The sequence below is a fragment of the Dama dama genome, chromosome 5 (genome assembly GCF_033118175.1).
Source record: "Dama dama isolate Ldn47 chromosome 5, ASM3311817v1, whole genome shotgun sequence".
In the NCBI taxonomy this organism is placed as follows: Eukaryota; Metazoa; Chordata; class Mammalia; order Artiodactyla; family Cervidae; genus Dama; species Dama dama.
In genome coordinates, this window is record NC_083685.1 from 115,481,671 (window position 1) to 115,502,807 (window position 21,137).

Here is a 21,137-nt window from a genome sequence, read left to right on the forward strand (position 1 = left end):
AAACCAAAATGGACCTGCTTGCAGCCTCATGCCACCCCAACCTCTCCTCCAGGGTCAAACCCTGATCACAGAATTTGTCCCTTGACTAGTAAGTCTCCTCGATCAAAATCTGGAGCTTCCAAAACATTGCTTTTCCTTTTGGCTATTTGCAGTGTCCACCCAGAGCTGAGGCTGAATATCACACATTTACTCTAGTTGAGAAATTAAGTTTCAGGATTCCAATTTCATAATGCCAACCATTCCCCCCTTTTATTTTTCCTTTCTGTAAATCTACCATTCTGTAAAGGGTGTTGACTTAATTTGAGAACTAACAGTAATTCAGGTCTGCTTGCTAAATATCCTTATGTCTCTTGCCAAATCCCACAAAAGTTTGTTGCCTTTTTTGTGGGAACAAGAAGCAGCCTGGAGAAAACATTTCTGTGTTTGTTGCCCATTGTGTTATTGCTTCATGTCTCTTGAGTCATTTGATGACTTTCTTGTAAGGATTAGTACGGAAAACAAGGCTATCCTCCTTGAAAAACTGGTCAGTGTTCTTTGTCAGATTAGAGAGTTATGTAACCCATCACGTTTCCCTTTTTGCTTTGACTTCCCGGAAGCTCAGAGCTAAATGTTGTTTAGTCGCTAAGTTGTGTCCGACTCTTTTGTGACCCCATGTATTGTAGCCTCCTCCTCCAGTGTCCATGGATTTCCTAGGCAAGAATAGTGGAGTGAGTTGCCATTTTCTTCTCCACAGAGCTAAATGTAATGATCAGTCTTATAATTGTCAGTCCTGATGACCTCCCCTTCTCTTAACTGTCTTTGGAATTTTCTTGTTTTGTTATTTTGTGTGTGTGTGCGCTTTCTAATTCTAAACTGCTCCACTTCTCTTGTGAAAGTAGGCAAGTCTGCTTCTGGAACTTATTCGGTGGAAAGTTATGAATAAAAAATGATACCCAAAGCAGGAGTGCATGTGGGACTCCTTGAAATTTGAGGGTGGGACAAAACGATTCAAAGACGTTGGTTTCGACTGTATGCATCCAATGCAGGGGGCCCGGGTTTGATCCCTGGTTGGAGAACTAAGATCCCAGGTGTCCCGTGACATGACCCAAAAAAACAAAAACCAGAGAAGTTATAGGAAGAAATGTTACAAAGGAAGTATATTAAAATGTCAGCATTTGTATGCTAGAAAAATAAATATAACTACTAACAGAAAAAGGACAAAGGAACAATTTTAATAATAAAATGCAGAATAAGCCAACAATACAAATCTATTTATTTTAATCAAGGAAATAAAAACAATTTCTTTTAATTGCACAATGCTGGTGTCAATATAGTGAAACTTTCTCAACAGTGCTCACAGGAGAAATTAATCAGACCCTTTAAAAAGTCATTTCGAAGATTGTGTGGAGGGTTTTTAGAGTATTTATAACTTTGGCCCAGAAATTATATTTCTGGGACTTTGTGCTATGAAAACAATCCACAAAATGGGAAAAATTCCTTGTAGAACGATGTCCATGGTGAGGCTATTTGTATTATTTAAAATGAAATCAATATAAATATCTGATAGCATAGGTAACACAAAATGGAATAGGACATTTTTTTAAATTAATGCTTCTGATGACTATAGAACATGGCAAATACTTGGTACAGCAAGATATAAAATAGTATGCATACATTTATTGTCTACAATGATAGTTTTATTTTTATATATGAGAGTTCAAGAGGACAAGAAAATGTAGTAGTGGCTGTGTTAAGAGTAGCAAGAAAACTTTCTTGAACCTCTGTTTTTCAAGATCATAGTTATGTTACTTAATGAAAAAAATACACAGCTGTTTACTTTAAAGGAACATAAAATAAAACAAAGAGGTGGGTTAGATATGTATTTCCCAGGTTTTTCAATGCAGATCAATGAAATTAAGGGAAAAAAAAACAAAAAAAGAAAAAAACAGGGATGGAGCCTAAGAGAAAATTACTGTATTTAGCTTGCCAGGTTAATGATATCTAAAAATAAATATTATCTATTACCAATGTAATAATTAACAATTTAACAAAGGGTAAGCCTTTTTTTTATCTTATTGGAGGAAAAGGCCATTTTAATATCAAAATGGTAGGATGGATAACTTTTGCTATCACGTCCTTATTTCCTCCATTGGCTGAAGACCTGTGGACCCCTGATGGCTGGCTCTGGGGTCAGATTTGGGACCCTTCTCCCAAGATGAGCCAGGCCCAGGCTCTGACCACCCCCGGCCTCAAGGTTAGTGGGCCCCCCGGCAGCAACTGCCACTTTTCCAGAATTTTAGAGGGTGTGCTGGTACTTCTTTGGGAACTTCAGTTGGCAGTTGTTCATACCTGTGATAAACACTGAGGCCTCCTGATGAGGGACACCCAGTGATGATGGATCACCGCTCTCGCAGACAAATTGTGGAGTGCTTCAGCTCACCTCCTCTGTGTCCTCCTCTGTGTATTTCATACGCAGACTAATTGGATAAAAATCAGCACCACCACCCCCACGCCCCCCGCCGAATATAGCCTCACACTTTTTCCCTGGTGCCTGGAAAAAGGGGAGCCTCGCAGAAATACAGTGTGGTCGCTACCATCCCCACCCCTGCTCAGGAAAACTGAGGGAAGGTTGCCTGGGAGCACTGTTCCCTCTGAGTGCCTGGGGGTTCATGGACGAGGATCAGCCAATGGATGGAAGGGCGGGCACTCACCCTGCCTTCCAAGAGACACAGGCCTTCCCTGAAGGGGTCTGGATTTACCTTCTCCATAAATCTACCCGTGTCCTCCCCATGAAGTCAGGGATTCTTGAACCAGAACAAAACACCAGGGGAGCTTTTCAGAAGTCCAAGATTCTAAGGTCAGGAGTAGGATCTGGGATTTTAACAATATACCTGCAGGTGATTTCAGTGCCTAACAGACTTGAGAACAGCCAGGTGAAGGTCTTGGTGAGTGTTCAGATGGGTCTGGTAGGTGTATGAATGAGGCCACAGCGGGGACCTTTTATTTATTCATTTAATAATGTAACTGAGCACATTTTGCTCCATCTCAACCTGGTGGACCCCCACCTCCGAGGTGCTCTCTGACAGGGGAGGCCTCCCTACTGCAATCCTCCTGGAAGGGGAAGAGCCGCTTCTGATGGTTCTGTTTTGTGAGCCCAGGACTGTAAGGTGGGGTCCATTTCCAACCACTCACAGTTCTGGAATGCTCCCCGGGGAGGCGTGAATCAGCCTGCCCTCCTCTCCCCGGGCCTGCAGCCAGGTGGCGAGTGTGTTTGTGTGGGGCAGACACGTCTGGGTGTGGTGTGTCACTCATCCTTTTTTCTGGCTGTCAAAGGTGCAGATAATTAATAAGAAGCTGGATCTTAGCAACGTCCAGTCCAAGTGTGGCTCAAAGGATAATATCAAACACGTGCCAGGAGGCGGCAGTGTGAGTACCGTCACACTTTCCAGCTGTGGTTCCGGGTTTGAGAAGTGGCATGAGTGTTTGTACTTGCGAGACATTGCATAGAATAAACCATGCTCAGGCTCAGAGTCTATCCGGGTAAACGCAGCCCAGACTGCCCGCACCCACAGGTCCAGGAGGGGTGCCCCGTTGCATGGGCAGATCGAGTGACTGGTCCTCCAACCTGTTCCTGGAAGCGGGATCCTCCCAGCCCCATTGTCGCGCCTGCTCATGGGGAGCCCCTCTGAGTTAGAGCTAAACGTGGTGGCACCTGAGACTGGGCTCTGACACCACCTCCTCCATCACCTGGGTAGGTTCGCTTTAAGGGGCTCCACTGGGAACAGCTGGCCCACACCAAGGTCTTTAAAGTCCTGCCTCGGGACAAGCAGAGGCCAGCCAGGCTCTGCTCCCGTTTGTCTTCTGCGTCTGCGAGGGATAAGCCTCTTGGCTCTTGTTTGAAACCAGTTCCACCCTTGGCGGAAGCTCCAGATGCGAAAGAGCCCAACAAAAGTACATCAGGGAGCGGCCGGCAGCTAAGGGGGACAGAAATGCTGCTTGGAGCCCTTTGAAATTTGGCCGCCTCCAGGTGTCCCTTGGGGACTCCCTGCATTCCCCACTGGATGCATCCCTGAGATTTGGGGCTGGCATCCTCATTCTTGCCTGCCCACTTGATCAGCTCTGCCGGCATCTTCCAAGTGACCAAACTGGGTGCAGACTCGGCATCCTGAGGCTCGGCCCTCCTTCTCCACAGCCCCTTTGCTCCCCCAGCTTCTCTTGGTCGGCCGTAGGCAAATGTTGAAACATACTGGGGAGCAGGAGATTCAAGCCCCTTTGAGGTCCGCCTCTGGGGAGGAGGATGGCTTGTAAGAGCAGGCATCTGGTCCCCAGCTGGCAGTGCTGGGGAGGCGGTAGTTTGTATGACAGTGGAAGCCCTGGGGGTTGTGCTCTCTGTCCAGAAAGTGCCCAGCCTCTACCCATACATCATCCACACCCAGACCTGAGGGTTTATTCTTGCAATGTGCTGCCTCCTCCTGCCTGAGCACCCGGGGCGGGCTCTGCCACTGACTCCTTGTGGCCCCCGGAGTGGCGGGCACTCACCCCGAGGCTGCAGCATGGCGCTTCACTAACGCTTCCTCACCAGTGTCTGCTCAGTGTCCCCCCCCCCCCCCCAGTGCCCCCCGTCTCTGCTCTCCTGTCCCACTGCCACCTTGTCTTCTGCCAAGAGAAGGCGTGGGGACCACCCTCACCCGCTGCTGGCCTGACCGTGGGCTCTGGGTGACATTGCTGTTTTAGCTTTGACTCCTGGCTTCCCTGCCGACAGCGGGCTTCAGCCAGAGCAGGAAAGACATGTGCTTTCCGGTTTTAACTCGTGTCTGGTCGGCTGATGGGAGGTTGTGCTGCTGGGGCTGGAGGCGGGGGTCCAGTGGCCACAGTCAGCAGACCGTTCCTTCCAGCGGAAGCCTGGGGGAGGGGGTACATGCCTGCTGCTGGGCGGGCAGTGCTTACGACCTGGAGGGACGTCCCCAGGAGCACCACCCGTCTGTCCTGCACTCTGCGGGCCGGCGGACTAGCCTGGGGCCCGACCCGGCAGAGAGCCGCAGGATGTTGGCTCGTGACCGCTGCAGTAGGACCTGGTGAAAGGTGGCTGAGGGTGATAAGTCCCTGCGCAATGTCAGCCTCAGGCGCTTGAGGGGTGGTGGGCCCCTGGCCTGGCAGGGGGCCCCTCCTCAGCTTGGATGTAACTTCCCAGCAGGCAGGCCCTGCTCCTTCCCGTGGTTCTCCCTGCCTGCTGATTGACTCCCGGCTTCACTCCGGAGCCTGGCTTCCTCCCTCCCCAGCCTCAACCGCCTGAACACCTCCCTGTCCTGGCTCCCATCCTCTCCGCCCTCCCCTATTTCTCTCGCCTCCCCTTCCCTCCCCCTCCATCATGCCTTACCCCCTTCCTCCTCTTCCTTCTACACAGTGCCACCCTCCTGCTCTGCAACTGGTTACACCCCCACCCCAAACAGGCTGAAAAGAGAAGAGGGAAGCCTCGCACACACCAGCCTTTGCTTCAACTTGCTCCTGCGAGGAAAGAGGGGGTGGTTTCCACAGCCCCCTGTCCCATCTCCAGCACCCCACCTGGAGGGCAGGCTCAGAACCCCTCATTAACCCACCCACCCCCACAGGCGCGGTCTCCCCGCGCCTCCCTCCCCACACCTACGCACACAGGCCTTGTCAGCCTCCATCAACTCTCTGCCAGTAATCGACAAACGGCAACATGATTCTGATGAACGTAATTTGGGATTATTCCAGATGATTTAGACCTAAATAAAAACTCCTCCTTGATGTGCTTGTTAAACCCATTCTCGGGCAGGAGGCCATTCCTCTCTCCAGGTAACTCCAGGGCGGGGAGCAGGAGCCAGTGGTGATTGGCCTCCTGTGTCCTCAGGTGACCTCACACGAGGGACGTGTCACCCCGTGACCATCAGGGGCCCCCATAGTCATGGCTTTGTGCAGACTTCCTCAAGAAGACCCCCTCTGCTGACGCTGGGTCCCTGTGGGGTGTCTCCTCCAGGCGGCCGGGGGGTGGCTGTGTGGCTGGGCCCCATGCTGGACCCTCAGGCCGGCTCTGAGCCCTGGGGCCCTTAGGCCTCCCCGCGTGTGTCTGCTGAGCCGCCCTGAGACACACTAAACCGGTGATTCCTGCTGTGCCGCCTGACCTTCCTGCTCGTGTGGCTTTGCTCTTTTCGGTAAAGAACCAAACCGTCCAGGACGCTGTGTGCCCAGGGGCCGCCTGGCGCTTCCCTCTTCCCGGGTCGCCGAAGTGCACTGGGCCCCGGTCGCTGACCATCGTTGTTCTGCCGTAGGAGTGCTGGGGTTCGTGAAGCTGCTCCTGGGAGAAGGTGCTCCTAACCACTCCACCCCGCCCTCTGCTCTCGGAGGCCCAGCAGGCACGGCTCTTTCGCTTTGCCAAGGTTTTTCAGATGCCGCACACACGGACCCCTTCTTTTTCTCTCCTCACTGAATGTGATCCTTCGATCTCATGTCAGGAAAGAGAATGACCTTTTCACGTGTGTTTGCCAAACCAGTGGTGTGGACCCTGCCCCAAAGGGCGGTAGCCCTGTATTTCTCTGAGGGTCCTTGTCCTGCGGGATCGAAGGCACTCCATTTATTTCACTCCCAGGGCAGGGTTGGCAGAATTCCAACACATTTTGCCATCAGTACTAGGGTGTGTTCCTCTTGGCAGACCGGAAATGCTGTCTGAGCAGGGCCTGCTGCTTTTCATTGTGTTTCACTCCCAACAAAATAATCCTGTTTTACCCTCTCTCGTTCTCTCTCCCCTCCAGGTGCAAATAGTCTACAAACCAGTGGATCTGAGCAAGGTGACCTCCAAGTGTGGCTCATTAGGCAACATCCATCATAAGCCAGGTAGCCCTTGTAGGAGGCAAGACGGGGAGGGGTGGCCAGGGGGCGGGACCGGATGGGGCGGTGCCTTCTCCGGAAGTGGCTGAAAAGGATGGATGGGATGGGCCATCAAGGAGCGTGTTCGGGGTGGAGCTTGCTGGGGCCTGGGAGGTGTGGCTCTGTGTGTAGCGCCAGAGTGGGACCAGGCTGCCCAAGACAAGGTAAGAAGGGAGGGCAGATGCTGAGCTAAACCCTGACCCGCGGCTCTCCAAGCGGGCTGCGCACAGGGCCTCTGAAGCTGGGGAAGGACCTGATCTGGCCCCCGAAGACTGGCTCCGTGGATTTGGTCCCCAGTGTGGTCCTTAGCCAACAGGAGGGACATTTCAGCCACTGCTCCAGCTGCAACAGGGGAGTAATGGGTCATGGCCATGTCCCCGCCGAAATGATACTGTGGAACTCCCCATGGGCGCCCTTCCCCTCTCCATCTCGTGCCATGCAGAAATTGGTGCTGCCTGTAGATCTTTCTGCAACAGTAGAAACGTTCTGTACCTGTCCTGTTCACTGTGGTAGCCGCTCACCATATGCGGCTGTTGAGCATTTGAAATGTGGCCGGTGCAGTTGAGGAAATGAACCAATTTTATTTAATGAAATTTGGGGACCTCCCTAGCGGTCCAAAGGTTAGGTCTTGGCGCTTTCACTGCCGGTCCCAGGTTCGTTCCCTGATCCAGGAACTAAGATCCCACAAGCCTTGCGGTGCAGCCAAAAAAATTAAATTAAAATTTAAATAAAATTTAAGTAGCCATGGGCTACCATCTTGGAGAGCCCAGATCTAGATTCTAACTCCTGCCTGAGAGTCCAGAGCAAGGCTTCTGCCTTAGGCCCTCTCTGGGGCTTAAACCATTACTGCAGGAAGAGAGTCAGAAGTGCAGTCTAGAATGTCATTATTTTCTGTCTCCCTTGGACATTTTGGGGGAGTTGAGTCTTTCTGCCTCTCCTGGGGCCACCATCCCATCACACTGTGAGGCAACTTTGAAAGTTGAGTGGCTTTATCCTTCCAAAGAAAGTAATGTAGTTCATCTCTTCCTCAGGTCATGTGTCCCACACTTGGACAGGGCATCGAGTGTCTGAGGAGAGAGAAAATGTCAGGGTCCTTCCTTATGAAGGGTGCATTTTGCCCTTCAGTTTAATTCCGAGGTCTTGCAGGATGTTGGCATAGAAAGGCTCAACTCCTTGGAAGCCGACCAATTTAGAATAATTTCTCTTGAACTGAGCTGTCCTTTACCTTTGCACTAAGGAGGAAGAGTTTGCTGAGTAGATATTTTATGTACACCCTGATTAGTGAGATAAAAAGAAGAAAATGAAGATGAAGCAAATCGTTTTCAAGCCCTTTGGAAGGACCTACTTGTTCCAAACCGCACTCTAAATAAAAGCTGGTCGTAGCTCCTCCTCGAGGTTGGCGTCTGCACGCAGTCGCTGGCTTAGCCCTCACTCAAGACTCGGTGCCTTTTGTGTGTTGTGTTCCAGGAGGTGGCCAAGTGGAAGTAAAATCTGAGAAGCTGGACTTCAAGGACAGAGTTCAGTCGAAGATTGGGTCCCTGGATAACATCACACACGTCCCTGGTGGAGGGAATAAAAAGGTAAAAGGGCGGGGTAGAGGCTGTAACAGAGTCTGGTGTCTCAGAGCAGGAGAGCTGAGGGTCCTGTATTGATTGGCTTGATGTGGATTCTCAGCTACTTGCGGGGCTCCACCTGGGCTGCCCTTCACCGTCCTTGGGAGCCTTAACAGCCTTGATGCTAGGCCCCACCTTGGAGATTCTGACTAGTTTGTCTCAGAAGCCATCTGGGTACCTGGAGTGGAGCTTTTAAAGCCCCAAGGTGACTCTTCAGTGCAGTTAAAGGTGAGAGGTACTGCCCTCGGCCCTGTGGTTGGCCAGCACCCCCAAGAGGAAGTAGCCATCACCAAAGCCAGCCCCAGTCACCAAGAGCCAGTCATGGGAACATAACCTTATTTTCTAAATAGGTCACAGGCAGTTAGAGCCAGTGATGCTGGAATCCAGGTTTCAACAAAGCCTCTGCAAGTGTCCATCAGGAGGCCACTGGACCGAGAACCTGGGTGTTCCCCATGGTTCCTAGAAGCCCTGGGTCTGGATGTTTGGGTGCAGTGGGGGCTGGGGAACCCCAGGGCCTCCCTCTGGGCTCATCACAGAATGCTGTTGTGTGGCGGCGCTTTTTCTCTTCATAAATTCAGCAAAATGCCCTCTGGGGTTTCCTGCCCGTGCCTGCCCTGAAATTCTGCAAGTGGTTCGTGTTCCAGTCTTCAGTGCCTCCCAGCAGCTGAGTGAGGAGGACGGGGACGGAAGGGCCGTCCCAGCACAGAAACCAAGACCCAGCCCAGCGGTGCGGTGCAAAGGGCCCCACTCTCGGAAGTGGCAGCTGGGCCAAGCTTGGCGGGAGCCGGGGTCCCCAGGCAGTCACCTCCCTCCCCCCCATCCCGCCCACCACCTCCTCCTCCTCTGGTCTGGACCGACAGACACACTCCACCTTTGCGGTGAAAGCCTGACTATGTGGTTTCTGAGCGGCGCTTGCTGGACTGAGTGCGCTTAAAGCAGCGGTTGGCACTGAGACCTCGGGGCTGACCTGACCTGATGACCAGTGATGGAGCCCCGCAAAGGCTGAGGGGCGCGTGGGGTCCAGGCTCCCCACAGGTCTCCCTGACCATCACGCTTGTACATACAGCATGCCTGGGTCTCCATCAGACGTGAGACCCAGGGAAATGAGGTTTTTTTGCAAAAGGCCAGCTTGTTTCCATTGCTGCCCCCACCCTGTTTAACACAGGGCCTCCCTGCCCTGGGGAGCTTAATGAAACTGCCGTCCCACCCTGGAGAGTCTGACTGATTATATATGGAATGAGTGGGTAGGTCTGGGTGTTGGTGATTCCGGGTGAAGGAAGGTCACTACCCCTGACTCTGGAAGCTTCTCTTTCCGGGGGAAAGCTCTGGGGTTGACTCTGCTTGGAGGCGTGACCCCCGGAAGCTCTGCAAGCCCTCTCAGCCTTGCGTTCTCCTTCAGCAAAACGGACGGAAACATCCCCGCCCCGGAGTTAGCGGCAAATCCAGGTCTGGACTTCTGTTTTCACTCATCTCTGTGATGCCTCAGGAAGGGAGGGCCCTGCCCACTGCCCGGAAGACACTGTCCTGGTCCCGGAGGGTTTCCTCGTGTGCGGTCCCAGTTCGCTCTGTGATGAGCAACACTGCTGACAAGCAGCAGAGTGCCAGAACCCTGCCACCCGAGTTCTTTCAGCTTGGGGAGTTTGGGGACATTCCCAGGAGGCTGTCACATTTTTCTTAAGAACATAAACGTATGTCAAAATGGTCTTTCAGTTACAGTAATAAGGAAGAGTCCTTTTTTCAAAGCAGTCACCGAAAATAAGCATATAGCTTAGATGGGAGCCTGATTTTTCTCTACATTCAAATGCCCCTACAATAGGGGCTCTTTTCTTGGGATATGGGGACTTCTGAACTTGTAGGGAGAAATTGTCAGATGTGTGTGAGAGCAGGCAGGCAGGTGTACACATTTTCCTGGTCTCACCAGATGCTCATGAAGGTCTTGTGTTTGTGCTAAGTCACTTCAGTTGTGTCTAACTCTTTATGACACTATGGACCGTAGCCCACCAGGCTTCTCTGTCTATGGGATTTTCTAGGCAAGAACACTGGAGTGGGTTCCCATGCCCTCCTCCGAGGGATCTTTCTGATCTAGGGATCGAACCTGTGTCTCTCAAGTCTCCTGCACTGGCAGGCAGACCCTTGGGGAAGCCCCCAAGGAGGTCCCAAGACCCCAAAAAGGTTGAGGATTACTGTGTCCATCACTTCAGAGCTCATCAGGAGAGAATAACTATGTACTGCTTGCCACCTGCAGCTAAACTGTCTGCTTCTGAGCTTTCCAGGTATCCTTTGGAGCTAAGACCTCCGGGTCAAGGATGCTCTACTTATTTTTTTTCTTTATTTTTAAATTGAAGTCTAGTTTATTTACAGTGTTGTGTTAGTTTCATGTGTAGAGCACAGTGATTTAGTTATACATGCACACATATATTCTTTTTTGGATTCTTTTGCTTTATAGGTTATTGCAAAGTATTGAGTATAGTTAGTTCCCTGTGGCAGACAATAGGTTCTTGTTGCTTATCTATTTTATATGTAGTAGGGTGTATGTTAATCCTAACCCGATTTATCCCCTTTCCCCTTCCCTCTTTGGTAAGTTTGTTTTCTGTCTGTGAGTCTCTTTCTCTTTTGGAAATAAGTTCATTTGTACCTTTTTTGAAAGTTTTTTTTTTTTTTTATTGCAATATTGTTTATTTATGGTGGTGTGCCTAGCTATGCTGTATAGAAAATGACTCAGTTATATACATACATCCTTTTTTATTGTATTCCTTTCCATTATGGTTTATCACAGGATACGGAATAGAATTCCCTGTGCCATACAGAAGGGCCTTGTTGTTTACCCATTCTATATATACTAGTTTGCATCTGCTAATCCCAAACTCCCAGTCCATCCCTCCCCCACGCCCTCGTGGTCACCACAAGTCTGATCTCTGTGTCTGTGGGTCTGTTTCTGTCTGAGTCTGTTTCTGTTTTGTAGATGGGTTCATTTGTGCCATATTTTAGATGCCACAATACAAATGATATATAGTATGTGTCTCTTTCTGACTTACTTCACTTAATATGATAATCTCTAGTTGCATCCATGTTGCTGCAAATGGCAATATTTCATTCTTTTTGTGGCTGAATTCCATTCCCACATCTTCTTTATTCATTTGTCAATGGACACTGAGGTGGCCCCCACGTTTTGGCTGCTGTGAACATAGGACTGGTGGATCACATGGCAGCTCTTATGTGTAGACTTTTCGTTGATGGCCATTATAACTAGAGTGAGGCGATACCTCGTGTGGTTTTTGACTTGCATTTCTCTAATAATTAGCAATGTTGAGCACCTTTTCACGTGCTTTTTGGCCATCCTTGTCTTCTTTAGACAAATGTCTTTTTAGATCATCAGCCTAATTTTTGACTGAGTTGTTTGCTTTTTTGATAATGAGTTGTATGAGCTGTTAGTATATTTCAGAAAGATGCGCTGCTTTGATCATGCCTCATGCTTTCTGGCACACCTGCCAGCACTGCCCACAGCAGCTGCCACCTCCAGGGTCCTCATCAGCCATTGGCAAAGGGGAGGAATGTGTTTGGCTCACAGCTGGAAGGCTGGGGGTCTGGGCCCCTCCCTGTATCTCCTCCAGCCTCTCTTTCCACACTTTCATCTGCAGTCTGGCAAAGTGCGTGTGCACGTCAACGCGAAATGCTCATGCCTTTTGCCCTACTAGCAGTCCCACTTCTAGGAGACACGGTACATATGTGAAATGGTGAGTACAAGGTTATTCAACATTTTTCATACACAGCATTGTCTGTGAGAGCAAAAGATTGGAACAACCTAAGTATCTACCAACAAGGGAGTAGATACATTTTGGTATATCTGCTGTGATGGGAAAGCACACAGCCTCAGCAAGCAGTGAGGGAGCTATGTGGGGACAATGCAAGGTATTAAGCCTAAGCACGGGAGTGCAAAGCATGTGGATACTGTTGCCATATGTATGCATATATGAACATGTATATGTATTTTTTTCTCTACTCACACATACACATGTTTGCATGTGTGGGCTGTTCCTAGAAGGGTACACAGGAAGCCCACAATGGTCACTGCTTCTGGAGAGGGGGCCTGGGGGGCTGGCTGGCAGGCGACTAGAATGCTGCAGCTTAGCTGTTGGGAAGCCATGAAACCACTGTGGCCACCACGGCTCCCTCCCTCCTAAGGCCGGCAGGCCGTCACCCGACCCAACTCCCCTCCTTACCCTGTCCACTCTTCTCTTACAGATCGAGACCCACAAGCTGACCTTCCGCGAGAACGCCAAAGCCAAGACCGACCACGGGGCAGAGATCGTGTACAAGTCACCCGTGGTGTCGGGGGACACGTCCCCCCGGCACCTAAGCAACGTGTCCTCCACCGGCAGCATCGACATGGTGGACTCGCCGCAGCTCGCCACCCTCGCCGACGAGGTGTCCGCCTCCCTGGCCAAGCAGGGTTTGTGATCAGGCCCCGGGGCGGTCAGTAATCGTGGAGAGAAGAGTGAGAGAGTGTGGGAAAAAAAAGAATAATGCTCTGGCCCTTCGCCCTCTGCCCTCCCCCAGCTGCTCCTCACAGATTGGTTCATCGGTTAATCACTAACCTGCTTGTCGCTCAGCTCTGGCTCGGGGCTTCCAAATCAGTGACCGGAACAGAGCCAAGTTCAGCTTTCCAAATTGATGGGTGGGCCAATCCTAATAAAGTATTTTTAAAAATGCTCCAAAAGAGGGCCCCACCCAGAACTTCCTTGGGCAGTTACTTTTGATTCTTTTTTTTTCCCCCTCTGAGTGGAAGAGGGAGAAGGGAGGCTCTGAAAGCTGCTTCCGGGGGCTCTCCAGGCCTGGGGGGGTGCCCCATTCTGGGGGTGTCCCCGAGGCAGCAGTGGCAACAAGGGACTTGCAACTTGGCACATTGGCGGAGCCACAGGCACAGGGCCGCCTCTGGAGCAGGGCGGAGCGGGCGGGGCTGGGCAGGGGGCGGGGAGGGAAGGGAAGGGGCCTGTGTGGGGAGGGGATGCCGGGGCCTGCCTGGAGGGCAGCGGGCAGGGCACAGCCTCCACCACCCACCGCAGACCAGGCAGTCCTGTTCTTGGCAGCTCGGGATCGGCTGAGGTCCCTACCCTCTGCGGGGAGAAGGGACGGGGCAGGAGAAGGAAGGGGATGGGAAGGACGTCGTGTGGGTCACCTCCTTGGAAAAGACCACCGAGCGTGGCCTCTTCCTTGCTTCTCGCAGGGTGGGGGCGGGGGGCGGTCCTGAGCTGAGGGGGCTTCTCTCTGCCCCCTGGAGACCCCGTTCTATTGAGTTCTGAAGGCGGGAACTACAGCCACGTTTTTTGGCCACCTCACAGATCTGGGACTTAGGGCTAACCAGTTCTCTCTGTAAGGACTTGTGCCTCTTGGGAGCACCTGCCTGTTCCCGAGCCTGGGCCTCTCCTCCTTCCCACGGCCATGCAGCCCCCCGTCTGCCCCCGCCACGCCTGTGTGTCTGCCGTGCGGAGCCCGGTCACTGCCTGTCCCCTCACTACGTCACACTGAGTTCCCCGCCTCACCACCCACCCCTTCTCGGTGATGGACATTGTTCCGACGGGGAGACACCTGCTCTCTACCAAGGGGGAAGTCAAGGAGGCTGAGGTCCGGACACCGGGGACCTCCATCTCTCTGAGTTATAGGCATCCAGCTGTGTCCCTCACAATGGACCCCACGACCTTACTCAATTCTCTGCCCCCACCGCCATCACAGTCACAAGCCAGGGTGGGGTTCGCAGTGACCCTGGATGTTCATGCCTTGTCTGGGCCCGGTCCCCATCCAGTGCCGAGTTGGCAGCAGGCTGGCCGTCCCGGATGCCAGCGATGGCACTGGGGCAGGCGGGCAAGGCCCCCAGGGCAGGACCACGCCCCCGCTGTCCCCCACTTCTGCCCCAGCTTATGACTGCCAGCCTCTCGGAGCCCAGCCGCTGCTCGACCCCAAGTCTGTGTCATCAGCCCTCCGCACCCCGAAAAGGGAAATGTGCCCCCTCGGAACTGGTTCTTACCCCATCCCAGCGGGAAGCAGGGTGGTCTGTCCTGGAGCAGCTGAACATATACATAGATGTCGCCCTCCCCTCCCCGTCCACACCCTGTCGCCTTGTAGTCTGATTTGTCTGTTTATGCTTGGATTCACCAGAGTGACTCTGATAGTGTAAAGAAAAAAAAAAAAAAAAAAAGGACGCATGTATCTTGAAATGCTTGTAAAGAGGTTTCTAACCCGCCCTCGTGGGAGTCTTCGGTGTCTCTCACCCCCCAGCGGGACTCAGATCCAGAAGGCCCACGTGGCTCTCCCAGTTGATGAAAGATTTCCGTCAGCATCCGGGACCCAGCAGAGACCAGATCCTGACACTGGAGAACCCTCGGCTGTGAACACCTGAAGCCCAGGAGAGGACAGCAGCTCCGGTCCCCCCTCCCTGACCCGGGGCTCCCTTCTGTCAGGCAGAGGACATGTGTCTTGCGGTGAAGATGGCCCCAGAAAAGGCCCATAGCAGCCCCCAGAGAGGGTCGGACAGCTCCCCGCATCACGAGTGCCCACTGGGGCAAGGTCTGCAGCCCACCCCTCAGCTCCAAGCTCTCCCTCAGGAAGGATGGTCCAGCCGCCCACCCAGGGCCCTACGGCCACAGCAGGGCCTGGGACGAACGACCAGCCCCAGCTTTCTGACGTGGTGACAAGTCAGGAGACACTTGCTGACCCTCTCCTGCCACGGGGACAAGGGAAGCAGCCTTTGTCAAAATCTGTTTAAAGGAAATCTCAACCTTGGTCCAGGTCTGCCATTTCTGGTGTGGGGACAGTCAAAGTCAACCCTGTGGGGCTGGGAGGGTCAGAGTCCGGGGCCGGCTGCTCTGTTTGCAGTCAGAGCGTTCCATGCCAGGGATCATGTGGGCCCCAAACATCCCCCCATGAGGCTCTCCTCGGCTCTCTTGAGTCCCAGCTGGTCTTGGAAGGGTTCTGAGGAAGGAGGAGGAAACGGTGTAAAGATGTGAGCGATGTGGCCCCTCCTTACTGCCACCGATTTTGGCCGTGTTCCTTGCACCCCTCCTTGAGTCTCGTGTCCGGCTTTCCAAGTACTTCCTTCCCAGAGGGCTCTGGAATCGCCTGTGTTGGGATCAGCCTGAAGATCATGGTTTAGGTGATCAGGTCAGTTGCTGGCAGGGAGTCTGCAAAGGGATGCTGGCTTGTAACCTTAAATGAGGACAATCCCCCCCAGAGCTGGCACACCCCTACCCGTTTCCTCCGGAGTCGGTGTCCCTCATCCACCTGGTCCCCTCAAGCTCTCCACTCACTCTATCAATAGTTCCATTTAAATTGACTTCAGTGGTGAGACCGTATCCTGTCTGCGATTGCTTGTTGTGTTCGAGGGGGGAGGGGGGAGGAACCTGTAAGATAGTTAACCACTGGGCAAAAGGGTGCAGTAGTCCGAAGCCTAGTAACCCTTTCTTCGTGATTTCAACCACGGGTGCCAGAAGTCCCTTGGGATTTCGCCTTTCCACTGACAGATGCGGCAGGCTGCCAGCTAGTTCTCCTTCCCGGCCAGGTGGTGAGGTTTGTGGAGGAATCGAGATCCGGTTGCTGTCCTGCTGCCCTTTTGCAGGGTCCCAAGCCCATAATCCTGCCTCCCAAAGCTGCTTTGAGGCATCCTTTCCTCAAAGTTATTGGCACCTCCGTGTCACCTTTCCCACCAGCTCCAGACACACAGCCTGTACTTCTAACAGCTGCTAAGATCTTGTCACCCTTTGATCTCTGTCCTCGGAGGAGAGCAGAGAGAGGCAGGGACGAGGGCAGAGGTGGAGGTCATCGGCCTGTCCTCTCTACAGAAGTGTGGCTTCAAGAGCCTTCTGGTTTCCGTTTTGAAAAGGGTTTACCCTGGGCACCGACAGTCTCACCTACCGGACTGAGCCCCGTGAATCTGCAGTGGGGCAGGACAATTTCTGGCACTTGCAGGTCCCATGATTTCTTTGTTAATTTTGAGGGTGGGGGGAGGGACATGAAACCATCTTAGCTTAGCTTCCTGTCTGTGAATGTCCATATCGTGTATTGTGTGTTTTAACAAATGATTTACACTGACTGTTGCTGTAAAAGTGAATTTGGAAAATAAAGTTATTACTCTGATTAAATAAGGCCTTTGTGTATGGATTTAAAGGACCAGAAAAGGATGTTACAATTCCTAAGTTCCTTCCCAGCCTTTGGGAATTTAGCTCAGGAAATGACCATACTGTTGAAACCAGGACGTGAGGATTTACCAGCTGGCTCTGGGGCCCTGAAGGTGAAAGGACTCTCAGGCTTGTTTGTTTCCAGTCGATTTTCTCATTCTGGTGCTGGCAAACCATCCTGGTCCAACTCAAAGGGCAATAAATACCCTTGTGGCTTAGCTCACAAGGCTCAGCCTGTAAAAGACCCAAACCACTGCATTCAGACCTGAGAAGGCAGGGGTAGCTCCGTGAGATCTCTTGATGCCTGGAAATGAGTGGAGAGGCCCGGGGCTGAAGCAGGACACTGACTGGGCTGGTCAGTGGAATGAGGGGCTCTGGTTCCTTTCAGGATCAAAGCTGCTCTCCTCTGAGCCTCATCTCAGATGGAGAGTGCTAGATCTCCATTAGGGATCCCAAATAGCCCCTGGTGAGGCTACAGAGGAAAAGAAATGCAGACACGTAGAACCGATCGTATTATTGTTCCTTAGTGAGTATGTCAAGGTCATAATGTGCAGGCCTTTGATTTTTCCACAGTTTCAAAATAATCACTTTTCTCAGCTTTTCCTGAGATGCTTTAGCCATTGCAGACAGAAGCTTAAGTACAACAGATTTTAACTGCGAACTACAGAAGCAACAACAGGGCAGCCAAAGACTTCAGAACTTGGGTAAAAAAAAGACCAAAAAAAAAAAAAAAAAAAATATATATATATATACACACAAAACACTCAGGCAGCTTCACTGGCTGTGTTGACCTGACTGCTGTGAAAAGGGAAAAAGAAAGCAGCGAGAGAACCAGGCCTGCCCACTCACTCATCTTCTACAAAGAAAATCAAAACTTTTCTTCTTTCCTCACAAGAAAGCTGCTGAGAACCAGCTCAGGCTCTGTGCAAAGTGTATTAAATCCTCAGTGATCTCAAACCCAGAGGAGGTCAAAAGTGAGATGTGAAATCTCCACTACAGAGAAATTTACTTTCTTTATAATCTTCTCCTTCTTGGCCACGCTGGGTCTTCGTTGCTGCACGTGGGCTCCCTGCGGTGGCTTCCCCTGCTGCAGGGCACTGGCTCGGGGTGCTGCTCGGGCTTCAGCAGTCGTGGTGCACGGGCTTAGTTGCCACTCGGCATGTGGGATCTTCCCAGATCAAGAATGAACCCATGTCTCCTGCATTGGCTGGTGGATTCTTTGTCACTGAGCCACCTGGAAACCCTAGAGAGCAATTTAGATTAAAAAAAAAAAAAAGCCACACTGCCGGCTGGCCTCACCAGAGGTAGGCACATTAAAGCCAAAGTATAGAAACGAAGACCCAGCGCAACCAAAAAAAAAAACAAAAAAAAAAGAAATGAACTTAAAAAAAAAAAAAAGCAATGGGTCAATTACTTATACCCAACCACCACCACCTTTCCTCCTGACATCTCTTATCCGCCACACCTATGAAAACCCACATCCCCTCTCTGGTGACCATCAGAGGAGCCCACCTGTGCCCAGAAGATGGCACGGAGTCTTCCCAATGTTCAGTGCCAGTCAGAGGAGCTCCCCCAGCAGGGCAGGTCCTGACCACCATCACCACGTCCAGTGACAAGAAAGGCCTGGCATACTACATTCTGTCACTTTTTTTTTTATTATTTTTTTCAATTTTTCCTTCCTTTTTTTTTTTTTAAGCACTAGTCTGTGCTTTGCGAACAGAATCAAGACATTAACAAAGATCAGCTTCTCTGAAGAAAAGCATTTCTATAGAACAAAGACAGCTACATGTTCCGCTGCCAATACACAGCTCAAAGCAGGAAAAGAAAATATTTACAAAATACAAGTTTTTTTTTTCCATTTTTGATTTTTTTTTTTTTTTTTACAATGCTAAAAGGGTTATTCAGAATTTTCAACCTTATAAATAGAAGAAGCACTTTATGCATAGGGATATGGTGCATTATTGTTTTTTTTTAAAGAAACAATGACAAACCCTTTAACTTGCAAACAGAATCAAAAAAAAAAAAAATCACTAATGTTGAAAATTGTGAAAAAACCCCAACATTAAGCAGTTTGTCTACTATTTTTATACGATTACAAAATGGCAAAAAAAAAAAAAGTCCTTATTGCCCCCCTTTTGGTGATGTGATCATAGATGAGACAGGCACACGGTTATCCCAGGGGGTGACGGGGAGTGACAGGACCCACAGCAAGGACCAGGGACCAGACAGTGTTCCACAGGCAAAAGAGCTCGAGAGAGGAAGGGTGGACAGACACCGACAAGGAACCGGACTGGCGGAGGAGGGGATACGACCAAGTGATTCCGAATGACCCCAGCAGTGAAAACAGGATTCCAGAGGGGCGATGGCTGCTCATTTCCCAGACTCCCTAGAGTGAGAGGAGCGGGAAGACCCTACGCCTCCACAGACCAGGATAAGTGGGAAGAACGTTCCAAGGGGAAGGACCAGGTGTGGGTGTGTGTCTGGTGTGGGGCAGCAGGTGAGGGGACTGGGAAGGATAGGGACCCGAGCAGCCGCAGCCAGGTTACTGCAGTTAAGGAGTCAAGACAGGGACGACTGAACGCAGAGGAAACCCTGGTAGGTCTCCAAGATCTGCGGGACAAGGGGAAGCCATTCTGTCAGCTGAAGGCTGAGTGGGAACAGCTGGCAGGGCCGGTCAAGAGGCTCTGGTTGGGGTGCTCCAGCACAGACGACCAAGGAGACCCAGCTGGGGGGGCCAGAGCTGAGCCAAGCCACAGGGGGGCGGGCCAGCGAGCACCCAGAGCACACTGCTCTCCCCAACCCTCACCTCAGGGGGCGACACGGAGCTGCGGAGTCCTTCCCCTCTGCCCACCTGGCTGTCCCACCTTGCCCACTGGGGCAAAGGAGAGGGGTGACCATCCGACACGGCTAAGTCCAGTGATTCAACAGTGCAGAGGAGGTGCCGGGACCAGGCCGGCAGGCTCTTATCCTGAACTTCTGTTTGCCAACTGGAGGAAGTGCTCAGGTGTGTGACAAGAAAACATGGAAACCAAAACAGAACAAAAATCAAAACAAGAAAAAAAAATACCAAAGTAGAATCTAAATTCCTTAAATTCACTAAAAACTGTGAAAATTTTCGGCATATGATGTTTGAATATCAAACGCAGAGATTTCTGAAGCTTTAATGCCAATAGTTAGTGAGTCTGTTTAGATTCTCGTATCCCACTCATCTGTGAGTTGGACGCTGAGCTGTGACTGTGGCCGTCAGATGCCGACTCTTGAGGGGAACGACAGGAGGCGAGGTGGGCGCCACCTCTGTCTCCCGGCCAGTCTTGCTGCCCGAGGTGCGCCGAGTGCAGCGGGACGCCCGTTCCTGTGCATCCAGTTGGTCCTCACTCTCCGCCTGGGGGCTGTATGCCAGGGGGAAGGTCCGCCGCTCCCACGGCTGGACGGACTGTGGGCAGACAAGACGCCATGGTGAGGACTGGCCCCAGGTCTGTGAGCTCTGGGGCAGGCTTGGGGACGATTCTCAGAGCGGGCACCCTTGTAACAAGGGCCAGTGTTCCATGGCACCTTCAGAAGGTCAACTTCATGTACAGTCCCTTGTCCCCTTCAAACTGGGGATGGGGGGGTGGTCCATAAAATGAAGGTCCATCTTGGGCAGGTACTGCCCCCCCCAACTGCCCCATCTGCCGCCTCCAATCCCACAGAAAGGTGTCGCTGCTCACCTGCTCGTCCAGCCCCAGCTCTGGTGTGGAACAGCGTGTGTCTTCGCTGGCCAGGTGTCGGAGGGTGTCCCGAGCCACGGGAGTGAGGGGGGCCGAGTGCAGCTCCGGGCTAATCGGGCTCCTGGGGGACTGCCCGTGGGAGAACTCCGACAAGGAGTGACTGCTACTGACGTCCGGGGAGGCGGGCTGGGGGGTGGAGGGGTTGGCACAGCCCAGTTGGGGTGTTGTCCGTCCATCTGATGACCGGTAAGACCTGTACCCCAAGAAGTGCAATCTAAGTGCCTGGTGACAGGGAGCTTCTCATCTATTCATTTTTGGGGTTGGGAGGTGGCAGGCTTTTGTCATGTCAAAAAAAGCCAAAAAAGGTGGCATGGCATGGCATGTGTGACAAAAGCCTCCCGACCAGCAGAGCTGAGGCAGACGGACACCAGCAGGTGTCTCCTTGGAACCACCAACCCTCGCTTCCCCCATCACTGTGCATGGGGCCAGGCACGCGCTATTGGCAAAAAGCCAGAACAAGAGCCCTAACCCCTCTACTTGACGAGAGCCCTAACCCCTCTACTTGAGAATCCTGAGGGCTGCTCACTGTAACATTAAAGGAGAAAGGGGAGGACAGGTCTCCCAAGTCAAGGGGGACCAGAGAGCTGTGCGCACACTGCTGTCCACAGAAGGTGGGCTGGTTCGGAGGCTTCCAAAGCTCCTCCCACCGTATCACCAGACCCCCCCGATCGGCCTCCAACTTCCCAGATGGCCTACTCCTGGAGTTGGGAGACCACCAGAGTTTG

General features: G+C 52.0%; 2 protein-coding genes across 8 annotated transcripts in view; one reads left to right on the top strand and one right to left on the bottom strand.

Moving 5' to 3' along the window:
• The window catches only part of MAPT (microtubule associated protein tau), a 119,708-nt gene extending 102,313 nt beyond the window's left edge, over positions 1-17,395 (top strand). For 2 of the 3 annotated variants that reach the window (XM_061144285.1, XM_061144286.1), the window contains 4 exons: positions 3,313-3,405; positions 6,750-6,831; positions 8,332-8,444; positions 12,720-17,395. In XM_061144285.1, coding sequence (XP_061000268.1) covers positions 3,313-3,405; positions 6,750-6,831; positions 8,332-8,444; positions 12,720-12,935 — 504 coding nt within the window. In that variant the 3' untranslated portion in view covers positions 12,936-17,395. The remainder of the gene's footprint in view (positions 1-3,312; positions 3,406-6,749; positions 6,832-8,331; positions 8,445-12,719) is intronic. The other variant, XM_061144287.1, reaches the window with a different exon arrangement.
• Positions 17,396-18,281: 886 nt separating this feature from the next.
• KANSL1 (KAT8 regulatory NSL complex subunit 1) overlaps positions 18,282-21,137 on the bottom strand; it is a 172,291-nt gene continuing 169,435 nt past the window's right edge. For all 5 annotated transcript variants that reach the window (XM_061144289.1, XM_061144291.1, XM_061144292.1 and 2 more), the window contains 2 exons: positions 20,353-20,605; positions 18,282-20,078 (listed from right to left, as the gene is read on the bottom strand). In XM_061144289.1, coding sequence (XP_061000272.1) covers positions 19,851-20,078; positions 20,353-20,605 — 481 coding nt within the window. In that variant the 3' untranslated portion in view covers positions 18,282-19,850. The remainder of the gene's footprint in view (positions 20,079-20,352; positions 20,606-21,137) is intronic.